General features: G+C 35.7%; 4 protein-coding genes across 6 annotated transcripts; 2 read left to right on the forward strand and 2 right to left on the reverse strand.

Annotated features, from left to right (window-relative positions):
- The first annotated feature begins 3,911 nt into the window (after positions 1 to 3,911).
- On the forward strand, positions 3,912 to 7,869 carry LOC147500210 (putative inorganic phosphate transporter 1-7). 2 transcript variants are annotated; one of them, XM_086561887.1, is made up of 2 exons: positions 3,912 to 4,069; positions 5,877 to 7,869. In XM_086561887.1, the coding sequence occupies exon 2, from the start codon at positions 5,949 to 5,951 to the stop codon at positions 7,554 to 7,556; it is 1,608 nt and encodes a 535-aa protein (XP_086418013.1). In that variant the 5' UTR covers positions 3,912 to 4,069; positions 5,877 to 5,948; the 3' UTR covers positions 7,557 to 7,869. The 2 variants fall into 2 exon arrangements, with proteins under 2 accessions (XP_086418013.1, XP_086418014.1); XM_086561888.1 differs by lacking the exon at positions 3,912 to 4,069 and adding an exon at positions 4,664 to 4,793.
- A 1,034-nt stretch (positions 7,870 to 8,903) lies between these two features.
- On the reverse strand, positions 8,904 to 11,896 carry ADF6 (actin depolymerizing factor 6). Its single transcript, XM_086561889.1, has 3 exons — positions 11,705 to 11,896; positions 10,821 to 11,086; positions 8,904 to 9,369 (listed from the first exon to the last, which is right to left on the reverse strand). Exons 1-3 carry the CDS (start codon positions 11,717 to 11,719, stop codon positions 9,219 to 9,221), a joined length of 432 nt encoding a protein of 143 aa, XP_086418015.1. The 5' UTR covers positions 11,720 to 11,896; the 3' UTR covers positions 8,904 to 9,218.
- Positions 11,897 to 13,385: 1,489 nt separating this feature from the next.
- LOC147500212 (chromatin modification-related protein eaf6-like) lies at positions 13,386 to 15,262 on the forward strand. Of its 2 annotated transcripts, XM_086561892.1 has the most exons (7): positions 13,386 to 13,519; positions 13,592 to 13,683; positions 13,762 to 13,862; positions 13,956 to 14,025; positions 14,582 to 14,609; positions 14,703 to 14,754; positions 14,955 to 15,262. In XM_086561892.1, exons 1-7 carry the CDS (start codon positions 13,507 to 13,509, stop codon positions 15,061 to 15,063), a joined length of 465 nt encoding a protein of 154 aa, XP_086418018.1. In that variant the 5' UTR covers positions 13,386 to 13,506; the 3' UTR covers positions 15,064 to 15,262. The 2 variants fall into 2 exon arrangements, with proteins under 2 accessions (XP_086418018.1, XP_086418017.1); XM_086561891.1 differs by having other exon boundaries at positions 13,592 to 13,862.
- Positions 15,263 to 15,438: 176 nt separating this feature from the next.
- Positions 15,439 to 20,555, reverse strand: PGSIP6 (plant glycogenin-like starch initiation protein 6). Its single transcript, XM_086561890.1, is given in 11 exon segments — positions 15,439 to 15,743; positions 16,783 to 16,906; positions 16,995 to 17,280; positions 17,455 to 17,601; positions 17,688 to 17,782; positions 17,785 to 17,824; positions 18,752 to 18,859; positions 19,262 to 19,425; positions 19,668 to 19,853; positions 19,958 to 20,078; positions 20,166 to 20,555. Coding segments are annotated over 11 exon segments (1,650 nt in total). The 5' UTR covers positions 20,403 to 20,555; the 3' UTR covers positions 15,439 to 15,601.
- Between the last annotated feature and the right edge of the window lie 431 nt (positions 20,556 to 20,986).

The raw sequence follows: 20,986 nt of genomic DNA on the forward strand, positions 1-20,986 counted from the left end.
AAAACATGGAGCACTTAGTAGATCCGAAATAGTAGGGAACTGCTTTAGTTTCCCAATAAGGATTGGATTCTATAAGTCCACTACGTTTCTGTTTCCCAATCCATATCCAATTCTGTTTCCAAACTTATCCGGAAATAGTTTATCAAAAAGAAGATAAGGGATCAAAGAGCCCGAGGCCGGCCTGGCGCGCGCGTGTGTGGCTTTGTGTGAGTCATCCCTCTTAACCCAAAAGCCTTTGTACCCTAAGGGCATGCCCTTAGTATGGGACTTTCACTTATAAACACTACTCACTAGTATTTCCTCTCCAATGTGAGATTAAAATTCTCTACTTAAACAACTATCCCACAAAGAGGTCAAGGGATCAAACCACTACAAAATCACTCCAAACATTACCACTTGTTTTATTGAAAATAACACAATAGGCTCCCATCTTCTTTCAATTTTGGAATTTGGTAAGTGGTGATGGAGGTGTGGAGAGTGAGAATAGGGGTTAAGACTTAAGAGGGAAATAAGAAAAGAAAAATCAAGCAAAAAAGATGAATAAGGAAATACCAATAAAAATTTGAAAAGAAAAAACAAAATGGATAGCGACAGTGGTGGTGATGGACGGCGTCAAGTGGTGATGGACTGTGGTGGTGGTGGTGCTTGAGGGAAGAGAGGATGTTAGTAAAGAGACTTTGAGTTGACTATTTTTAGAACTTCGGAAATTTTGCAAGTACCTTGTCATTATGTCATGTCTTTTTTTGGGTTAGGAATTAGGTGGTCCCAAGGGCAGGACGCTAGCAATTCTCGATATTAGGTGGGCAACAGTTTAAATTTAAGAATGCATCTCCCAATTAATCATAACTGTTCCCGCATGGACATCACACGACATAGTTTTTTATTGAAGTCCACATACATAGCACTAGTTAATGTTATTACTCAAACCGTAGTAGAAAAAAAAAATGTGATTTAATCGGGCACTCATCAAATTGCATTGGACAGCCTCCAGCCCAAGCCCGACAACTAAGTCCAACAACAATAGCTCAATACACTCCCCCCCACCTCAACGCATACCGGCTACCATTTTTTTCAAACTTTTTTAGCCGGTATCATCTCTCTCGTGAGACTGAACCAAAAAAAAAAAAAAAAAAAAAAGTTCGAAGTTAGGTGTTGGTTCATGCCATTTGTTGAGTTGTGAATCAACAATGGAAATTGAAGTTAGCAACTTCACCCAATTCAAGTCGTGTCTCGTTTGAGTATATACTCAAACTTGAATTGGTTAGGTTGATTAAACTTGATTAGGTTGATTAATTTGATTGGGTTGATTAAACTTGATGATTTCAAACTTGATGTTTTTTTAGAGTTTGGATGAAAGATTGGGTTGATTAAACTTGAGTTCGAGTTTGCCCAAGCTTGATGAAGTCATTTCGAGTTTGAGTTCGAGTTTGGGTTAATTAAGTGAAAGTTGATTTTTAAAATAAACATCGTGACAAACAAACCGAATTTTTTAAGTCAAAATGACTCATCTATGTCGCTCAAGAGAGTCCCCAAACAACTTCGCCATGTCGTCCTGGAGACTACCCAAACGACTCTACCATATCATCTAGCTAAAAACCAAGAGTTTTGTCTCAAATGACATGCGCAGACTATTTGAGTGTACGCTCAAACTACATGGTGAGATCATTTAAGTGTACACTCAAACTACATAGCGAGACCGTTCACTCAAACAACCCGAGGGTTTCGTTATGGCGAGACCGGTTGGATTGGTTGTTGACACTCAAACTACATGGCGAGACTGTTTGAGTGTATACTCAAGCTGTACACTCAAACGACCCGAGAGTTTCGTTATGGCGAGACTGATTGGATTGGTTGTTGGGCATGGACTTTGATGGCAAACTTGTAATATATATTATTATTATTATTATTTATTTATATTTTATTTTTATTTTATTTTTTTTTTTTTTTTTTTTTTTGGGTTGCCTAATCCAATTTGATGAGTGCCCAGGACCAAAAAAAAAAACCCCTCAATCACTACATAACAAGGTCTGACCACCACTAGTTACGTAAGCATACTATTACACATGAATTCAACCAACCGAAAACATACTGTGGAATATGAATACCCATATTAATTTCTACCCGTGACAACCCGTGACACTATGTATATCAAATAGGACTACCAATACATTGTCAAAACCGTAGGTGTGATAACAAACACTTTCATGTAAATCAAATTCACACCAAAATCAAAATAAGAGGAAACAAATCGAAATAATCCACTCACCCGAGATTGTAAAATGTTAGTTAATATCTAGAAAAAAAAAAAACAACAAAATAACGTTGCGCCAAAGCCGCCCCCACTCTCTCACTTTTCTTTTCTCTCATTTAGTTTTAGTTTATTTTACTCTTTTTTTTCAAAAATCTAGGAAAATAGTTTAGGGTTTGGTTTTCCAGGTTTCGCTACAATTTTTTTAATTTTTTTTTTTTTTACAAATTTGTTATTGACCTAAAAAAACATGTTTTGTGTTGGGCATCCCAAAATTCATCAAGTTACACACGTGTTGGCAACCATTTATAGTCTTTCTCCCCCACATTTAAAACTCAAAGTTAGGGTTTACATAAACAAGTTGAATAAAAATGATTATAATCAAACATTTGCAAATTTCAAATAATATTTAGTTTTAAATCTAAACTTAATTGTTATTTTCTATTTTATTTTGTGCAATTGTGAATCAATAACTAATTAATTTAAGGTTTAAGATTAACAAATTTCGTACCAAAGTCTCATGTAAATTATTCTCAATAGCTATCTTAATTTCAAATTTTATTCAAAAAATTTACAAATGTTTAAAATTTTGCACAAATATCAATACAAAATTTGGTGATAATTTGGTGAATGCAGTTAAGAGAGTGGTCGAAAAGAGAAGAAAAACATGAATACTGAAACTTCGTGTAGTGTCCAACATAAGTACAGACCCCAAATTGGACTAGGGTCTGCCTAACACAATTTTGGGGTGTGAATAGTAGGACCCATTATCTTTAACCTTATTTTTGTAAAAATAATAATATTATTATTATTATTTTAAAACCCTAATAAATAGGAAAATATAAAGAAAAGAAAAGTGTGTTATAAAAACCCTAAAAATCATGTGACAAGGGTTTAACAGCCCTCCCCTTGCTTTGCTCTAAGGTGTAAAAGGTAAGCTTTTCCACCCGGGTGGAGAAGATCCGTAGTCAAACCTAAATACCCCAAAGAATATTCATTGAGGTGGCGATGATGTAAGATGGTCACGTCAGGTTTTAGTTAATTTTTGTTGAATTGTTTAACTACTAGTCTGAACTCTGAAGTGAATTAACCGTTTATATATATCGTCCGTTTTTCAACTATATGATTCTCTCATAGATATCCGATTATCCGATATGTATCGAATTTTTTTGGGGAAAACAGTCCAAACACAAGCCCATTAGCCAACCAATCCTCTGCATAATTGAAAACGAAAACCTCGCACTCCGTGAAATTTCAAAGTGCTCCAGAACACCAATTTTTCAGAAAAGTTCACGACATATCAAAATACTCATTGTCGAAATGATTGACATATATTATGTAAAATTGCATTCAATGATCACATCTGTCAACACATAAAACAAAATAGGAATATTCAAGAGGATTCCTCGTATAACATGACTACTACCGTAAAAATAGACTTTGACCTCTGCCGATTGATATTAGAGCAAGGGGAAGGGCTGGGGGCCACATAAAATAGGATAGTTTTATGAAAAACTAAAAAGAACCGAATACTTCAAATATATAATAAAAATTGAGCTGGAAGCTTGTAAACAGAAATGATATTGGAGTTATAATAGGAAAAGAAGTTAAAATTCATAAACTTTGAAGAGAAAAAGAGTATATGCTATTGAAGATTCCTTTTACAGTTCACTTTATATACGGGCCTCTGCACTTCCATTGTTTCCCAGCATTTCCTCTCTTTACAACTTCTCCTACGTACTTAACTCCTTTTGCTCTTTCTCTCTCGCACCAAGTTCGTGCAAAAATATTTCGTGCAAAGAGGAAGAAGAGATCTCCAAGGTACTGTTATGTTGTAGTTATGCACCTTAGTGCATGTAAACAGAATATTGCATGTACATGTTGTTTTTTTACCAAAAAAAATGCACATGTTGTTGTACTTTAAATCATATGACATGAACTCGATCAAGAGGTACCATATGGTTTTTTTTTTTTTTTGAGTGAAAATCTTGGTAAGGGAAGTCATGAATAAACCATTGATATTTGCATCGAAAAAAAAACACTGTTTACTTATTTGTTAAATTGCATGTCTTTTCCTTTTTTCCAAATTATATAGTTGTTTTTTATAAGTTATCTGCTCTATCTATCTCCACTGGCAAGTCTGTATAATCTTCATCAGTGTATTCTGAATTTGTTTCAAGGCACCACTTAATAATATTCAAAAAAATAAAAAGAAAATTGCTTTTTTATAGTTCATCCATTCGTTTTTCCTAAAATTAGTCAAGTGTAAATAAAACCAATAAGGTCCATTGAGAAAGCTGTGTATTTTAAATTTTCTACATTTTGGGAATGCTAATTATTAGGTTTTGCTGAACCACTGTTGCCTATCATTAAGGAAAATAACTTATCTATATAATCACTTTTCTTGTTATTTCTCAAACGCTTGATTGGAGGTATTTGGAACAAAACAAAGACTCTTTGTTTTGTTCTAACAGGCCCGTTGAAGTAAAAGTTTTCCGGCATATTATTCATTCTGAATAGAACCATGGCGATGTTAAAGTTTTAGGTACAATTTTTCCTTCTTTCAATTTAGTTGCTCAAGTTTATGTATGCAAAAGATTCTAAGTATTCAGGTATTGTGTCATGGCTCATGGTACAGTTTTATGTGGTTTATTCTTTCTCAGGAGAAAAAAGTTGGTGACTTGTTTTCTATGTAATCAAATTTCAAAGTCTTTGCCAATTGAATAGTTTTGTCCTTTCATGAATAAACTATAATACTTTTTTTACTTTTGAATCTGTGCATCTGAGTGTTTTGCACCTTCGCATTTGCATCTAAATTCATTGAAGTGCCCACTTACCGACCTAGGTTCAATTGTTCAATCCTTGTATGATATTGTTGGTAACAGTTTACCAACCTTCTTAACATACTTCCATAGTTTCATCTTCATAGGCTCTTAGCTTTGATCGGTGTAAATGCCAAATTGACCTGTTTGTTGGCGTTTCTGTACTACAAGAACTTCTATACGAGAGTTTATGAACCTTATCCAAATTGACAAAGATGGAAATCTTAGTATGTCTAATGGCTCTTTATTCCTTCAAAAGTGGAGAGCAAAGCGGTGGTTTTTACTCTTTTTATATATAGAGAGAGTACTATTGAGGAATGGATGGTTTTTACTCTTTTTATATATAGAGAGAGAGTACTATTGAAGAATGGAGAGTGCGTTCAAGTGGTGCATAAAAAAAATTAGATGTCATTGGGCGGGGCGCAAAATTGCATTTGTCCCCACTAAACCATTGAAGTGGGATAATAAGTACGAATGTATGGTTTCAAACTATGCTAGTTGAAGTGGTATAGCATGTCCAAATCATTGGATGCAAAAAAGTACTCTCAATCCTTAAAATACTGTTACAATACATTTCTAGAGATAGAGTGAGCCATTGGATTCAGCCTTAGGGCCTATTATGGTGGTCCAGATTTCAGACCCATCAAGACCAGGACAAAATCAATCATCATATCGAGTTTCTCTGATCCTAAATTTGAGGGTGGACCCAGTTTTTAACTTTTGAACACCCACTAACCACACCTGTCTTGTTCATTAAATTTTTGATGCATTTTTTGAGTTTCTCACCCTTCTGTTAATCTTTTCAGGTGCATTCCTAGTCGTGTGCACTAAGGAATCTTGAAGCAGGAACAAAGTAAGAAAGCAGATAGTAGCAACTCATGGCTGGTTTAACTGTGCTTAATAAACTTGATACGGCAAAGACACAATGGTATCATTTTACAGCAATTATTATAGCTGGTATGGGCTTCTTCACTGATGCATATGATCTCTTCTGCATCTCGCTCGTGACCAAACTGCTAGGTCGCCTATACTACCACGTTGATGGTGCTTCCAAGCCTGGTTCATTGCCACCCAATGTATCAGCAGCAGTCAATGGCGTTGCACTGTGTGGCACCCTTGCTGGCCAACTCTTCTTTGGTTGGCTTGGTGATAAGATGGGCCGTAAGCGTGTTTATGGTATGACTCTCATGCTCATGGTTCTCTGTTCTATTGCTTCGGGACTTTCCTTTGGTCACAATGCGAAGTCTGTAATGGCCACCCTATGCTTCTTCCGATTCTGGCTTGGCTTTGGTATTGGTGGTGACTACCCACTGTCTGCAACTATTATGTCTGAGTATGCTAATAAGAAGACTCGTGGTGCCTTCATTGCTGCTGTCTTTGCAATGCAAGGTTTTGGGATTTTATCGGGTGGTGTTTTTGCAATTATTGTGTCCACTATATTCCAAACCGTGTACAAGGCTCCTCCATACCAAGTTGACCCGGTTGCCTCAACTATCCCCCAAGCCGATTATGTCTGGCGCCTAATTCTCATGTTCGGTGCATTGCCAGCAGCTTTAACGTACTATTGGCGCTTGAAAATGCCCGAAACTGCCCGTTACACTGCTCTTGTTGCAAAGAATGCGAAGCAGGCTGCTGCAGACATGTCAAAGGTCTTGCAGGTTGAAGTTGATGCAGAACAGGAAAAGGTTGAGCAGTTCACAGAAACGGCTTCCAATTCATTTGGTTTGTTCAGTAAGAAGTTTCTTAAGCGCCACGGGAAGCATTTGCTTGGAACCACCAGTACATGGTTCTTGCTTGATATTGCATATTACAGTCAAAACTTGTTCCAAAAGGATATCTTTACTGCAGTTGGGTGGATTCCTCCTGCAAAGACAATGAATGCAATTGAAGAGGTCCATAGAATTGCTAAGGCACAGACCCTCATTGCTCTCTGCAGTACTGTGCCCGGATACTGGTTTACAGTGGCTTTAATCGATTACATTGGAAGGTTTGCCATTCAAGTAATTGGTTTCACCATGATGACAATCTTCATGTTTGCTCTAGCGATCCCATACCACCACTGGACCCTTAGAGAGAACCGTTATGGGTTTGTTGTTATGTACGCACTTACCTTCTTCTTTGCTAATTTTGGTCCAAACGCCACCACTTTTATCGTACCAGCAGAAATCTTTCCAGCTAGGCTTCGTTCAACTTGCCATGGTATCTCGGCAGCTGCAGGGAAAGCTGGTGCAATAGTGGGTGCATTTGGATTCTTGTATTTAGCACAGAACCAGGACAAGTCAAAAGCAGATGCAGGGTATCCAGCAGGTATTGGGGTCAGGAACTCTCTACTCATTCTTGGCGTGATCAACTTCATAGGATTAGTAATGACAATGCTAGTGCCGGAGTCAAAAGGAAAATCACTGGAGGAGATGTCGAAAGAAAATGAAAATGATGATGAAGAAGCAGGAACGGAAGGGCAGAACGGAACTCATCCTCCCATTTAATCAAGCTTCTTTTTAGGTTCCTATAGAAAATATTAGTAGTCTGTTTCTGTGTGTGTTCTTAGAGGTTACATCTTTCACTTTAGAGTCTGAATTTTTAATGCTTGCGAGTGCTTTTTTGTTATGAGACTGAAAGGTGATGAAATAGCAAGTGAAAGGTTTTGCAGAGATGGATATGTTCTTTTGTTTCAGATGAATCCTGAAAGCAAACCTTTACTGTATATTCACATTCATACTATTTTCTTGTAAGCTCTTATATTCATTGTTGTTAGGTAAATGTTTTGATTATTTTGAAAGTGTTATTGAGTTTAGTCGATGTGCATTGGACTTGCTAATATTTTGCGACTAAACACGGAAGAATCACCTGCATTTGATAGCCATATGAGGGAGGGACAGACGGAATTGTGATCCTTTGCAGTGGAACAAACCATGGAAGTCTATTTGAGTAGTTAGCTTTATGTCATCGTTTGTGTTTCAAACCCAATATCATCTGTAACGGAAGATGGTGACTAAGCCATTTGTTCTTTGATTTAGTTTCAAGAGAGAACAGAGTCGTTCCACATAAAGAAGTACCTCTGACCTTAGCCAATAGAATTAAAATGACCTCCTTTACACGAAGGAGATGGCCACCTTTTTCTTGGATTGTTATTGCCCTTTGTTTCTGCCAAAAGTATTAATACTTCTTTCCTGAAAGCTTTGGTTATTTTTTTTTGTCAAACTCTTCATCGTGAAGGTGGACTGGTGGAGAAGGTATCTCCTGGGTTTTCTAAGATTTATACCTCCAATCACTCTTACTAATGAGCGGTTGCATACAAATTGCGAACATTGTCATTTGTTTTGTCCCTTCTTGTGTGTGTGCGTGACAAGATCATCATTATGGATGTTGCTTAACACCTTAGGTGGGTACTAAAATTTTACTAATTTGATGAATCCTTTAGCTGATTCTTCCTAATTTTATTTCCAAGGCGTGAGGTTGTTTTGCATTTGTTTTTTTTTCCGTGATATAAAAAAATTGTGATGATATTGGTTAAAAAGGGGGTATTCTGCCGAATGAATGAATACTAGAGTTGAAATTCTTGCATACAACTTATTAGTATTACTGGTAGAAAAGTGCAGAAGACAGGTGTTGCTAAAAAATGTTCTTGCATACTGCTTATTCTACAGTTACGTTATCTAGCTTCAGTGCCTGTAATTTTATTGAGATTAACAGGGATCTAAAAGTTTTGTTTTGGTGCATAACACGTCTAAATAATGCCGAGCATATTCTCTCCTTCTGCACGCTATATTTCTACCAACAAAAGAGGAGTATAAAACGCTTAAATTACCTAAGCACCTAAGCCAAAACAGTCGAAAAGGAACATAAATTATATATTCATCAAACCTGTCATAATAATAAGTTGACTAAATCTACAACAACACCCACCTTCGTCTGGGAAGCATCATGATAATAAGAAAGTCCATAAGTTCTCTCACCGGACTAGAATATAACAAGCAGGAGCTTCCCTTCAGCTTTCCCAGGTGTCAATTTATTTAACTATAAGTATACCTTACATCACTTTGTCAGAAACAGATATTGCACCTTGAATCAGTAAATGATGCAGTAAAGATCACCTCATTAACCAACCAGTGCTGCTATTTTTGCCACAAACCCTACTTGGAAGCTGCTCAGTTGGCACGCTCTCTGAGCACTTCCAGCTCCATCTCTGATGGATCGGTTGCTTGGATCTCATAGTGAATACCATCAAGTACTCGCCTGAACCTGTCCTTGGATGTGGCGTACAACATCTTGGCTCGGATCCGAGAGGTTGCAGGAGACCTGAAGTGCGAAAAACACATTTTAAAGACATTCAACATGCTAACTAAATAGACAAATTTTCAAGCAAACAGGACTACATTCCGAAGTCTCACAAATTGAGTTCTACTCATTACCAGTTGCAGTTACTGAATGAGTAATACACTAATACCATATCTCAAGAAACACTGCATACACTGACACACGGATCGCACACTCAAAAAAAGACCTTATAACTTTTCATTATTAAACTAATATTTTTCAATATTGGTGCAAACACTGTAACCTTGACTAGTCTATTATGAAACTAATATTTTTCAATATTGGTGCAAACACTGTAAACTACTCTAAATACTCTGTATTTCCTCTATAATCTCAATTTCATTGGACAAAGGAATTTTACCAGGAAATCCAACTTTATAGAGAGGCCATGGAAACTGTTACCACCCTCAAAACTTATATGGAGAATTCTCGTGGTAATAATGCTATACTGAAAAAAAATCATCCCATTTTACTTATACTAAGGGAACCCTCTTTGACATCAATATTGTGCTTCCTTTTTTCTTTTTCTTTTTCCTTTTTTTCTTCCCTTCTCCAATTTGATAATCTACAAATTTATTTCCTAACTCCTTAAATCCCCCTTTTCCCGGTGAAGGTGGGAAGCAAACCCAAGACCTTTGGGACCAATCTCTGGGTAAAATACTGTGGAATTCTTTAAAGAATATCAAACAGAAACAACGAAACCCATAAAATCAAAGTGGATTGGCGTAGATGCCAGACCAAGACCACCTAACAATTGCAATTAAGATCTCAACTGTCGGCTTTATGTGTACCTTAATATTCTCACTCCTCTTAGGATGGAATACAACAAACTCATACAGCTTCTGGACACCAATAGTGTTATCAATGACGGTAAGATAAATAAATCAAGCTCACTATGTAACATAAACACAAAATAATAAAGTGACAAGCACACATGATTAATTTACAAAAGACAACAAAGACCTAGCAATTACTTTTACTCATTTTAGGACAGACAACGGTAGAGTTGAGGCCACAAATGGCAAATTTTACTTGTAACACATAGAGTACTCTGCGGGAAGCAGGGAATGATTATCATGCCTATATCTACTTAAAAAACTTATATTCTTTTTTGAAAACTTGTAAACACCAAAACATAGAAAACTACAACACAAATGAGTAGCAGCACATATTCAAAAGCAATTCCATGTTTAAAGAGAGATAATCTCCCAAAGAAACTATTTAGATGAAGTAACTCCACGACAATCTGGACATAGCTATGTTCTGACGGTAATGTGTCAACTGTCGATCATCTTAACAATGTGATTTGTTTACATTCTTCTTTATTAGAGTGCTAGGATTTTTCTAATTTCAGTGAAGATAACTAGTTATTACATTATGCAAACTTTCAACGCATATATTACTTTTGTTATGCATAAGAGAAGGATGCTAACCATGCAATAAAGAAGATTTTGCTCTTTTGGCAATTCTCTGAAGTCACAAAATCAAAGTCATAGACTGCATATCGGCAATCATTGTCAGGCAAAGACGCAGTAAAATCATCATAGCTCTCAGCTGGACCTCCAGTCTTCTCAACCACAACCTCTTTCTTCTTCTCATCAATCTTAAAGACCACATAGCGATGCACCTTCTTCCTCTTTAGTTCCAAAAACGTACTCGTGCTGTGATCAGCCACTCCCATGCCAGAAGAAGCATTCGACTACACCGAGAACCAATGCAAATTAGTAAAATGCTAGACTATTATGATATTATCAGACCCTTACACAAACCAAGACCATTTTAAGACTTGTAACAATTCTCCATATATAACGCCATGTCTGATAAAATGCTAAGTCCAGCAAGAACTTTATAACATCTAAAAACATATAAACGTCATGCAAGGCAACAAAAATCAGAGCCCTTCATATTTCGATTTCGTTACATTATCAACGCAATGAAGGACTTGTTAATCATGTCTACAAATAGTAGTGTTTCTGCCCAAGATACTGTACACTAAAAAAAAAGGGCAGATTTACGCAATATTATTGGAATACAAATGAAGTGGCATTTGTCATATCAAATCTTTTAACTTAAGGAGGGGAAAAGGACAACTGCATATTTTTCATTTTATCATTCTAACTAATTTTTTATAAAGTGAATAAACGAAGAACACTAATAAACTTTGAGCAATTACAACAAATAAACATAAATTTGTATACTTTCCAACAACAAAAAACTATCAAAAAACTAAACTTTTTTGTTTTTTGTTAGCAGGGGAATATAGATTCTTCACATGCTAACAAAAAACATACAAAAATAATCATGTAAAGCTGTATACCATTCTAAAAGCCATGGTTGCCCAATGAAAGAAAAAGAGACGTGAACTGGATTTGAAGAGAGTTGTGTAGAAAGAGGAAGGAAGGAAGGGAGAATATAAATGAAGGGAAAGGAATAGGGGATATGGGGGAAGAAAGAGTGGGGCGAAAGGGAAAGTGAAGCAAAATAAAGACGTACAACCTTTTCAATATTCTCTCTTTGGTTTGTCGGTTTTTGCATTTTAGAACAAACTCCTTGAAGTTTTCGTTTAACTTGTTAAATGTCCTTGGATGACAAATGTTTAACTCACGTAATATTGTCCAAGTAAAATATAAATCAGAAATAAAATTCACACACACAAATATATTCATCTACATAATTGTCCTGTATCAAAATTTGGCCAGACATCTCGAAGCTTTTAAGTAGCAACATATTCTGTTTCGATTTCTTAACAATTCGAAGTTTTATTACCGACATTTGAGTATTTTTACAGTTAAAATTACGTTTTCAATTCGCAATAATTATGATTCATTTCAATATTTTCTTATGAATTTAACATTGGTAATCCGACTTAGGAATAATTATTGTTATTTCTTTATTTGTAGTGTCCAAATTTGTTGGTTTGCAATTGAATGGTGGGTTTGATTGATAAATAGTCAATTTTTAAGGCACAACAATTTTGACTATATATAGGAAAAATTACAATATCAAAAGATAAAAGGTTGTCTTACGAATTTAGCTAACTCTTAAACGACACAAGCTTGGGGGAAATAGTTGTCGTGTACTCGTGTTTATGTGGGAAAGAAACACTTTGAAAAGAGAGAAAAAAAAAAAAGATAGGCATCTCTCTTTTGGTGGATCAGATAGAGATATCTGAGAATCGCCGAGACGGTGCTTAAGATTCACGCACGACCTACTTTTTCAGTCTTTTTTGGGCCCTTTGGGCCAACATTACTGTTACCGCGTACCAACCACCAAACACATTTGTTTCAAAGACCCCTGGAATTGACAATTGAGAAGCCCAAACTCATACAATTGACAATTTGTAAGTTAGAAATTTTAAGCTCGACCTTAGCTAACAGGTCGATTGTGTTAGAGCATTCCTAATGCAGGTGGATATGGTGGGAATGTAACAATATTCATCTTTTTATGGTTCTAAAATTTTTGCCCAATGCAAATGTGAATATCAAGGTGACTATTTTCCCAAGTCAAAATGAGGGTGAAACATTCAACCGAGATAGTAGTTGAGTTGTGAACTTTGGACGGGATGTTAGATTCCGTCTCGTGTATTTTTTTAAAAAAACCAATTTTTTTTTTCAAACGGAATGTTTCATTCCGTCTCACGTGTTTTTTCGATTTTTTTTTTAACTTCAGACGAGATGTTTCATTCCATTCCGGCGCGTTTTTTCGATTTTTACATTCAGACGAAATCGAACATCCCATCGAGATTAATATTAACTTTTGCATTGAGCAACCTCACCTTGTTTTTCACCAAAACGGTGGAAAAGAGAGAAAATTAAGCTTACGAATAACATTGACATGCATTGGAAATGCTCTTAGCCTCTTAGGGTCGTGGCAAGTCATAGTTTACAAAATGGGCGAAAACACGAAAAGTTGGAGTTGAATGGGCTCGGGTTGCCTTGGTTGGGCTTACGTTTTAGTTTTACGGGTTGGGCCCGGGCAACGTGGAATAAAAACGTGCAACGGTATATATCAAACGAGATTAAAATATAGCGGGAGTGATGCCCTAAAACTCACGAGCGAAATTTAATTTAGGGATTTTTTCATTTTAAGTTTTTAGCAATTCCAATTTCCCGCGAGAATATGGAATCCGAAGGTATTCGTTACATCAATTTGTGTTTGATTGAAACGGTTATTTTTAACTAACTTTTGAAGAATTTATTTTCAGCACAAAGAAGTTCAAACCCTTCAGCCATGTTAGCAGCTCTGGTAAATAAAAGAGAAAAACTTCAAGAAGAGCTTCGCACCATCGAAAAACAGGTAATCTTTTTTAATTCTATCATTTCATTTGATGGTTTGTTTTTAGTCATAATCTCTGTTTGTTTATTAATAATCAAGGTTTATGAACTGGAAACAAGCTACTTACAAGATTCTAGTCAATCTGGGAATGTATTGAAAGGTTTCGAAGGTTTCCTTTCTGCATCCAAAAGCACAGCTAAGTATGTCTCCTTTTTACTTGTATATGACAACACTATAATCATGAAGAAGATAATTGCTGACACAAACTTATATACAACATTGTATCGATCCAGTCTTAAGCGGTCCAGGAAGTTTCAACCAGAAGATAGGCTGTTTTCGTTGTCATCAGTTACCTCACCAGCTGTATGTATTCTAGATTTCAGAATAAACATCCAATGAATTTTTTGCTATATGCCTATATATAATGTTGCGATTTGATTTGGGGGTAGCATATCAAGGTAATTTCTTCTTTGAAATACATTGATATATGAACAAACAGGTAAGCTTAGTTGGTAAAACCTTTGGGTGATGATACTAGAGGTTTGGGGTTTGAACCCCGCTATACACAATTGAGTTACTGATCTCTTTAAAAACAGGCTTGCCCACACATTTTTGCCAAAAAAAATATATATATATATATATATATATATATGAACAAACAGTAGTTAACATCATCAGTGTCTTCGGACCCATACAAAGGAACTAATATAGGAAATAATCATATGGTTTATTTATCTTCACTATTACATATTTATGATTGTTTTTAGCTTGCAATGCATGTCTTTTGTTTGTGGACTAGTAATTCCAGCTCCAGTTTTAGTTGTTTTATCTAGTTTCTGAAGGAGCTGAGTTTGCTGGAAGCCTAGGAATGATTATGCTTCTAAAGGAGTTGTTACTGAAAATTTCTATTCATTTGCAGGTAGAGGAACATATGGTCGGACGTGATGGTGAGTATCTTTAGCAAACCTAAAGAGATAATCTGTAAGACTAAAACAGTGGTTAATTTGTATTAATATTATTTTTTCCCCCTTTTGTGGTAGATGGAAGGTCAGACTTTCGGATGAAGGGCGGTGCTATTCCAGTAAATGGGCAGTAAGTACACCAACATTTTACAATACAAGTAAACAACTTATTTCTCTGACTTGGCAAACCTAGACATTTGTTTTCACTGATGTCAGAACCATGTGTTTGAAAATCTATGTTCATCAGGCAACGTATGAGCATGTAGGCATGTGTTACAAGTTTGCATGTTTAAGTTTGTACACCTTACTTAACCTAAGTTCGATCCCCAGGGGAAAACCCAAGAAGGGAAGGACAGCATCAAGGGATGTAAAAAGGTACAGGCCATCAAGTGAACTGGATATGGACGACGACGATGATCTGGATTTGAGCATGAGATAATAACGATGTAAATATGATTTAGTCAGTGCAATTCAAGCCTGTCTTAGCATTTAAAGTTATCCCATCTTGCTCCAATCATTTACCAAAAAAGTGTTGTTTTTGCAATACAAAAAAAACCTGTGGCTATTCTTGAACTTAATTTGTGATTATGTATTCGCTGGTTTGATGTTCCCAAGTCCGAACACGTTTGCCGTTTGAAGTCTGAATTCTTCTGCAAATCTGCGTGGTTTGCTATTTCATTAATTAATAAAGCTCTCTGTAACAGACATAAGCATGCATATAACAAAGTCGGCAATAGCTACAACACCAAAGAGTTACTAATCTCTTTTAAAACAGGCTTGCCAATCAAAAAAATAAAATAGTTACAACACCGCGTGGAAAAATTCATCCCAATAACCAAGGACAAGTTAGATAAATTACATCGTTACATCAAAATACAAAAAAGACTTCAAATATTTTACAAAAAAAAAATCAAGTTAGATAGATTACACTATTGGAACAACATTGACACTTAGTTACAGTTACATTCAGACCGCAATCAGCATATTAAACATATAGTTCTTGTCCGTGGCGTGTCACGATCTTCACGGCCTCTCAAGAATGCTCTGATTGCAAGGTGCTCCGAAGCATGTGTCATGAAACATGCAAGTACGATTCCTCCCCCAACCATCAAAGCGACCCTGCATGAAGTTCATATTATTTAAATAAATAAAAAAAGATAACAGAAATAATAAAAACAAAATTAGCTCTTCAGCTAGTTGCAAGAAAAATTCAAGTTATAGAACACTTAAATCACTTAAAAAGCTAAGAAGATTGGGCTAAAAATGGTCTTCTATGTTTTCTCACTCTCTTTTCACTTCTTGATCTTAGACTTATCTCAGTTCCAAATTAAACTATTTTTTGCTGACTAGAAAACGTCTGATAATGTAATCAACGCACGAAGTAACATTTTCACATTAGACCAATGGAAAATTACAAAGTTGAAGCATAAATTGGGCTATTATTCAAGAAATTAAATGTTCATAGATGGAGCCCGCCAATGAGAAAGCCAAACAGCAATCAAAACGGATGATGAGTCAGTCCATCAACAACAATCATGGAGCAACGGTGGTCATCATTTATAGAAAACGAGTAATGAATACACTATAAGTGAAAGCTATGAAAGATGTAAAGTATTCCAAATGAAATAGTACAATCCCAAAAAATATAAATATAAATAAAAAACATTTAAAATATATTTAAAATATATAGCAAAAGAAATCCAATGGAAGAGCAGAACTCATGTTGGCAAAATCACAAAGTTAGGCTTTACTGATGATCTAATGGAAGAGCAACACTATTACTGATGATCTAATGGAAGAGCAACACTATTACTGATGATCTATCCGAAAGGACAGACAGGCTTATATGAAATGGTTATTGGAGCATTTACCCGTAAGGAAAAGACAAAACATTGAATCTGCAAGCACATTAGGGATTACTGGTGAGTATCCCAGAGAACATACAATTTCCCACAAGGTAGACAATATTTACCCATAAATGTTTCGACTCACATAGACAATAGACCTAATGTGTCACCAAATACGAGGGTAAAATGAGGACACAAGAAGAAAGAAGGATAGCTTTTTCAGGTGTCATATTTACATGATAACTGGAAAATCTCAAAAGGTCAACACATATAAATGGCAATGCAATAACTTATCTTGTCAAGAAGGCTACCTCAAAAGAAGCGCAGTGATCCCAAAAATACATGGCAACAAAGTGGCAGCAACAGCCAGAAATGCCATCCCTAGGCCGTAATACCACAAGGCAAAATCACAAGCTGAAACCTGGCGCTGATGTCCTGATACATTAAAAGGATCAACAAAAAAATTAAACAATATTTATTTGAGATGCTACAGATATGAATGTGTACATTAAACTCAACATACCTTTTCCAGAATCGTATTCAAAAGATTCGACATGAGTTAAATATGATTCAGCCTGAGTTGTTGTAGCCTTTCCCCATCTATAAAGTAAACGGAGATAACCTCCAAACGTCATTAAAAACAATAGGAATGTCCACTCATACACCAGGAACAATCCTGTCCATGGCATTACTTGTCGAGGAACAATTGCAACTGCGAAAGCAAGGGACACCAAAGCTGCGGTGAAGCAAACCATGACAGAGGTTCCACCCAAATAAGCAGGTACCTTGGATAGCATGGCATTAGACATCTATTGAGCAACATACAAGAAAGTTTAACAACAAAGAAGAGATAATATTTACATAGTTATGATTCACATCTAATAAAAGCCACACTTCCAAAACTGGACAGTTGTACACAGATACCAGATGATTATACACACACCAGATCACAACTTATTGACCACACCAAGCATGAAAATCACCTGTTCACTTGAATTAAGTATAGATGATGAAGAAACACCAGTAGAAGAATAAGTAACTCCAACCCCAGATCTGAACTTGTAGTAAAGATGTCTAATCTGATTGCATATTGAACTTCTACAAAATTCTCCAAACAAATCCTTCCTTATCTGCAACAAAATAAAAAAGCATTGAATGGATCTGGCACCCATAATATTTATTCAAACTCAAAAAAAGCTGATTCCAAGGTGCAAACCTGAATGAAGGATCGATAGTAACAGAAGAGCACAATAATTACAGGAAGGAGAAAAAGAAACTTGACCAAAAGCTCTTCGTTCGGGTTTCTTCCCCACCTGTTCCAGGAAGAGAATCTTCAAGTCGCACCCGAACATTCTGCAGCATTGGAATATTCAAAAGCTTAATGACTTCTAGATAACTCAGACATGTAAGCATTACTAAAATCCTTCTTTTCGGCCCTCAATGTCATGGCTAAGCAGGCTCAATTTTATGATAGACCCAGAAGATTCATTTTAAAAATGTTGGTACACTAAGTAAGCAACTACACAGCTTATATCATGCATGTGAAACTAACTCCACTTTATTTGAAATTATAATTTACTAAATTCACCGAAGCACATACAACTGTTAACATATCATTCAAACACAAGGGAAACACAGAAAGAAATTTGGGTCTATATCATAGTTTCTCACCAGTACCTTGGGTTATCTAAAATAATATATGTTTCCAGACTTACCCGATCTATCCCATTAAGCAGATTATAAGACATGAATATTGCAACTGATAAAGTAGATTGTAACATATATACATGAGAATGTGCAAACCATGCAACTGTCGTCTCACTATGCAAACTTTTGCTTACAACTATATACATATACCAATAAGACCCGATCATGTGGGAACATGGCAATTAAAACATATGTAAAAATTCTTAACACCCCCTAATGCACAAACAAACTGGCTGCTACTATCTCCCTCCCCAAAATAGCATCACATCTTTCCCATAAACAAGCAAAAACACATGATATATTCATGCTGGAAACCAAAAACCTCCATAGAAACTGACATACAAGCAAACATAAGCATAAAATTAGGAATAAAAAGCGTTCATTGTCTAATGGATAGAACAGAAGTCTTCTGAACCTTTGGTATAGTTTCAAGTCCTATTGGACACAATCTGTTTCCATCTATTTATATATTTTATTTCATTTCTATGCCATAAAAGACAATTTGACTGAACTGTGGATTGTGGAGTGTGCATTAACAATTGGAAAAAAGATAAGAAAAAATGAATATGGTACCTGCCAGAGGTCAACAGGCTGTAAGAGCCATGCTGTCCACCAGTCCCATGGTTTAAGAGGGCCAAGTGTATAATGAATGACCCGAAGCTCCTCTTCATCTACCATCCACTGCATGTACCAAATAAAGAGAGGTTAACAGGGATATTTTCCTCCAGCAGAGAAAGACGTGTAAATATAAATGAAAATTTGTATACTTATTCAACTCTCATGTCTGCAAAACATCAGCATACACGCTATGGACTTGATACAAGGAATAGAGTTTTCACTTGGGTCACTCCAATGCAGCCTCTAAAACAAGACTCTAACCTAAATTTAAAGTTATGCCACTAAAAAGAATCATAGTACACCTCTATATCTCCCTTGAAATTTAACAAATGATGGAAATAACTTAATCTTGATTTCATTATGCGTGGGAGGGAGGTTAACTTTTATTGCCACGACTTGGCACTTTACTACTTGCATTATCATTAGATGAACAAACAATATCAATTTAAATTGGGCATTAGTTACCTTGTTGGCCAGTGCATAGAGACCAACGTCTGCATTATACAGAGTAGAGAGTCGCTCCATTGCAGGAACTGGTCGAGAATTTCTCTCTTCTGATGATAAATCAGGCTCAAAAAGATGTGCATTGGCAAATCCAACATAATATGAGTTGAGGAAACCCTGATCTCCTGTAAGAAAAAAATATAATCAACAAAGTTAAAGAGAATTAAGAATTATATACCCCTTGCAAACTCTCCTGCTGTATTGCATGCTCTAACCACAACATCATAGAGACTAAGATACCTTTATTTAAGCTAAATAACATTGTCAATGTCAGTGAGATAGAATAATGTAAGTTAAAGTGTAACATGCATTTTCTTGATTTATTGTAAACGATTCAGAAAAATGAAGGAAAGAATAGCAACAAAACCTCCAGTGTAAGACTTCAACGTGGTAACTTTGCTCATCATATCCTCGAAAACAGCTTGAGAAGGCTCAACAACCATCACTCCAGAATTCATCCTCTCCGAATGCTTCAAGTTTCCACAAAACTTCCCACACTTAAATAACTCATCAATATTCTTTAACACAATCGTATCCGCATCAAGATACACAACTACACAAAACACAAACCAACTCAATCAAAAAAATATATACATAAAAAAAAAAAAAAAAAACTCAGAAACTAACCAATTAGAGAAAACAAAACAACAAGATTACCTTTCTTATAATCAGTCATGTTAAATATCTTCAACTTAGTATAAACTCCCCAAAACCGTGTCGGGCGTACTTGATTAGGGTTAGCTAATAAACTAATCATTTCCACAATCCAACCATCAGCCTACTCAATCACATAAATAAACACAAGAACGAGTAAAAAATAATAAACTGTAAAGTTAAAAACTTTAAAGTGTAAATATGTATATACCTTAAGGAGTTGTTTGGCATAATTGGAAACACCATCAGAAACAAGGACAACCATATCTTTAGTAGATTTAGTATCGCGTATTGATTTGCCGAGAACGCGTACACCGAGTAAGAACTCATCTCCGTATAATAGTGTCACGTATGCTTCTTCTGACTTGGATGCACTCACTACTTGAAGTTGAACTAATGAGAATAGAATTACTAACAACCGCAAAACACTGAATATTTTTAATCTCATTGCCTCGCCTGAGAAATTGGAACCACAGAAGATCGGAGAGATTTTGGGTTTTGAGGACCGTGCCACAAAAGTTCGAAATTTCAATATCTAAACTATTGTAAAGAGCGCGACCCTCATCTCATCTACAGTCCTGCCTTTAGTAACTCTAAATCTGTTCGTCCGTTTTGTCTGGATTTGTTTTAACTATTTTGCCTATATACTTTCGTATATTTACATTTGTAGTCGGTTTGCGAAAAATGACTAAAAGAAGGTATCAAACTTTGCACGTTTGAAAATATAGGGACCAAACTCATTTGATTTTTGCAATGTTGGAACTTCCCTCAAATTTCTTACACTATTTCTAATTTATATTAAATTTTTTTTTTTGAAAAATAAAAAACATTTGACAGAAGACATTAATACAAATTAGAAACGATGCATGTGTGAGAAATTTGACGGAAGTTCCTACATTACAAAAGTCAAACAGTTTGGTCCCCAAACTAGCAGGGAAAAAAATTTAGTCCTCATATTGTCAAAAAGTGTAAAGTTTGATACCCTTTTTGGTCATTTTTTATTCTGTTTGATATCATTTTTAGTCACTTAAT

The sequence above is a fragment of the Coptis chinensis genome, chromosome 5, assembly GCF_015680905.1.
Source record: "Coptis chinensis isolate HL-2020 chromosome 5, ASM1568090v1, whole genome shotgun sequence".
NCBI lineage: Eukaryota > Viridiplantae > Streptophyta > Magnoliopsida > Ranunculales > Ranunculaceae > Coptis > Coptis chinensis.